Source organism: Etheostoma spectabile, chromosome 2, assembly GCF_008692095.1.
Source record: "Etheostoma spectabile isolate EspeVRDwgs_2016 chromosome 2, UIUC_Espe_1.0, whole genome shotgun sequence".
NCBI classification, from domain to species: domain Eukaryota; kingdom Metazoa; phylum Chordata; class Actinopteri; order Perciformes; family Percidae; genus Etheostoma; species Etheostoma spectabile.
In genome coordinates this window covers 31,155,058-31,158,746 of record NC_045734.1, presented here as the reverse complement: position 1 = coordinate 31,158,746, position 3,689 = coordinate 31,155,058, and the positions used below count along the sequence as shown (strand labels likewise).

General features: G+C 43.2%; 1 protein-coding gene across 1 annotated transcript in view; it reads right to left on the bottom strand.

Annotated features, from left to right (window-relative positions):
• LOC116706977 (ecto-NOX disulfide-thiol exchanger 1-like) overlaps window positions 1-2,953 on the bottom strand; it is a gene marked incomplete at both ends in the record, with an annotated part of 44,461 nt that extends 41,508 nt beyond the window's left edge. The window contains 1 exon segment of the mRNA XM_032544071.1: window positions 2,786-2,953. Coding sequence (XP_032399962.1) covers window positions 2,786-2,953 — 168 coding nt within the window.
• Window positions 2,954-3,689: the final 736 nt, after the last annotated feature.

Genomic DNA, 3,689 nt, shown 5'->3' with positions numbered 1-3,689 from the left:
CATCGATATGTTGCGTCTTTGCAATAAGTTGCAGGTCTTTCGCAATATGTCGAGTCTTTTGATGTGTTCGCAAGTCTTTCTTTACCTTTAGCGTCTTTCCTTGATGTGTAGCAGTCCTCTTACATGTAGCAGTCTTTACTTTGATGTCGCAAGTCTTTTTTACATGTCGCGGTCTGTTCTTTATATGTCGCAGCTTCTTGATTGTGTCGCAGCTTTCCTTTATATGTGCAGTCTCGTGATGGTCGCAGTATTCTTACATGTAGCAAAGTCTTTCGGACCGTGTGTGTCGCAGTCTTTCTTAATGTCGCCAGTCTTGCTTTTACGTGTCGAAAGTCGTCTTTACGTGTCGCACAGCGTATTATGGAACATGTCGCAGTCTGTCTTACATGTCTGCCGTTGCTTCTTGATGTGTCCAGTCGTCTTTCATGTCGCAGTTTCGTTACATGTCGCGTCTGGCTTGAGGTGTCGCAACCCCAGTATCTTTACATGTGCAGTCGTTCTTTATATGTCGCCAGAATATTACATTTCGAGTCCTTTCTTTAAAGTGTCGCAGTCTTTCTTGATGTGCGCAGTCTTTTTTTAGTAGCAGTTCTTTCACCTTTACAGTGTGCATAGTTTTTCTTTACATGTCGCAGCTTTCTTTACATGTCGCAAGTCTTTCTCTTACATGTCGCAAGTCTTTTTGAGTGTCGCCAAAGTCTTTCTTAAATGTAGCAGTATTTATTTAAATGTCGCAGGTCTTCTTTAAATGTCGCAGTCTTTCTGTTACATGTCGCAGTCTTTCTTAACAGTCGCAGTCTTTCTGATGTGTCGCAGTCTGTCTCCCCCCTTATAGTCGCAGTCTTTCTGATTGTGTTGCAGTCTTCTTTATATGTTTGCAGCTTTCTTTAAATGTCGAAGTCTTTCGTAAGTTGTGTGCGCGTCTTTCTTTAAGTGTTGCAGTCGTCTTTACGTGTCGCAGTCTTCCTTTATTATGTCGCAGTATTTTCTTGACATGTCGCCAGTCTTCTGATGTGGTCGAGTCTTTCTATATGTCGCAGGTCTTTCGTTACATGTCGCCAGTCTTTCGTACATGTCGCAGTCTTCTTTCAGTCGCAGTCTGTCGTTACAGTCGCAGTCTTTCTTACATGTCGCGTCCTTTCTTACATGGCGCAGTCTTTCGATGTGGCGCAGAGTCTTTCGTTTAAAATGTCGCAGTCTTCTTGATTTCATGTCGAAGTCTTTCGTGATGTTCGCAGTCTTTCTTGACATGTCGCAAGTCTGTTGATGTGTCGCCAGTCTTTCTGGTATATGTCGCGTCTTTCTTACATGTCGCAGGTTTTCTTTACATGGCGCCGTCCCCCTTTCTTTAATGTAGCAAAGTCTTTTTTAATGTCGAGTCTTTCTTTAATGTCGCGTCTTCTTACATTGCAGTCTTTTTGAGGTGTCCGAGTCTTTCTTTACAGTTGCAGTCTTTCTTACATGTCGCAGTATTTCTTTAACGTGTCGCAGTCGTTCTTTACGATGTCGGACAGTCTTTCTTTACATGTGCAGTCTTTTGATGTGTCGCAGTTCTTTCTTGACAGGGTCGGCATTTTCTTTACATGTGCAGTCTTTTCTTACATGTCGCAGTCCTCTTCTTTAAAATGTAGTCAGTTTCTTTTTTACATGTCGCTAGTCTTTCTTTATATGTAGCAGTCTTTCTTGACATGTCGCAGGCTCTTGACATGCGCAGTCTTCTTTAAGTGTCGCAAGTCTTCTTACATGTCCGTCTTTCTTGATGTGTGCCAGTCTTCTTTGGCAGGTCGCGTTTTCTTTATAGTCGCTAGTATTCTCGATATGTCGCAGTCTTCTTGAGATGTGTCGCAGTATTTCTAAATTTCGCAGTCTTTCTTTACATTTCGAAGTCTTTCTTACATGTCGCTTAGTCTTTCTTTACATGTCGTCAGTCTGTCTTTAATGTCGCAACAGTCGTCTTTATATGTCGCATCTCTTTCTTTATCGGTCGCAGTCTTTCTTTTATATGTCGCAAGTCTTCGTATATTTGGTCGCAGGTATTGTTTTTATTTTAGATGTCGCCCCAGTCTTTCTTTACATGTCGCAGGTCTTTACTTGATGTGTCGCAGTTATTCTTCTATAGTCGCAGTCTTTTCTTTACATGGTCGCAGTCTTCTTTACAATGTCGCAAGTAAGCTTTCTTACAGGTCGCGTCTTTCGTTACATGTCGCAGCTTTCTTTCCATGTCGCAGTATTTCGTTACATGTGCAGTTTTCTTTAAATTAGCAGTCTTCTTGATGTGTCGCACGTCCTGACATGTCGCAGGTCTTTGTGATGTGCGCAGTCTTTCTTTACAGTCGCAGTCTTCTTTACATGTCGCAGTCTTCTTGATGTGTCGCAGTCTTTCTTTACATGTTGCAGTTCTTTCTTTAATGTCGCAGTCTTTCTTTACGTGTCGCAGTCTTTCTTTAAGGTCGCAAGTCTTTCTTACGTGTAGCAGTCTTTCTTGATGGGTCGCAGGTCTTTCTTACGTGTCGCAGTCTTTCTTTAATGTCGCAGTCGTTTATTAGATGTCGCCAGTCTTTTTTAAATGGCGACAAGTCTTTCTTAAATGTCGCAGTATTTCTTTACAGTCGCAGTCTGTCTTTACAGTCGAAGTCTTCTGTATATGTCGCAGTCTTTTCTGATGTGTTGCCAGTCTTTTATATAGATACATAGATATTATATAATGTTATATATATATATATATATATATATAATATACATATATATTTATAGATAAAGTTGAGATTGACAGGTGAGATCTTACTGGGGTTCTGTGGGAACAGGGTGCAGCTCTTGCAGTGGATGATCTCCTTGATGAGGGGCATGTCGGGGGGGACGTGTGGGGGGGGCACCAGGCTGAGGCCCCCCACCAGGGGGGTCATGGGGGGGAGGAGTCCCAGACCGGGGTCGAACCTCTGGACACAGTGAGAGTCTGTCCACCAGAGACACACAACAGGGAAGACAACTTCAGGGACACACTACTTTAATATAACATTGCACACTATGCTTGTTACACACACAGGGACACACACTATGCTTGTTACACACACAGGAGGACAATCACACTATACTTTGTTACAACACACAAGGACAACACACTATCTTGTTTACACACCACACACCAAGGACACAGCACTATCTTGTTAGTTACCGCACAGCAGTCGGACAACACACTATTGCACTGTGTTAGCAGACAGACGCCAGCAGAAGGCAGGGCCGCACATAGGCCGTTACACACACGACAGGATCACTATGCTTTTACCACACAGACGTACCTGCTGTTTACACACCCAGTGACCACCACTAGGCTTGTTACACACACATGGGAGACCACACTAGTGTTGGCTACACACACAGGGACACACACTATTCTTGTCTACACACACTATGGACGCCAACTATGTTTCTACACACACAAGTGACACCACTATGCTTTTCACACCACACATATGCTGTTACAACCACATAGGACACACCTATGCTGTGTTACTTACACACACATGGACACCACTATGGCTTGTCCCACAGCCACACATGCTGTCACCAAAGACGACACTATACAATGCATGTGGTAATTCGTTAAAAATAGAACTCATAGTTCAGATAAAGAACATTTCTACGGGGACAGATTTTGTCCCGAGACACCAGTAAGGGTTAAACGCGTCCCC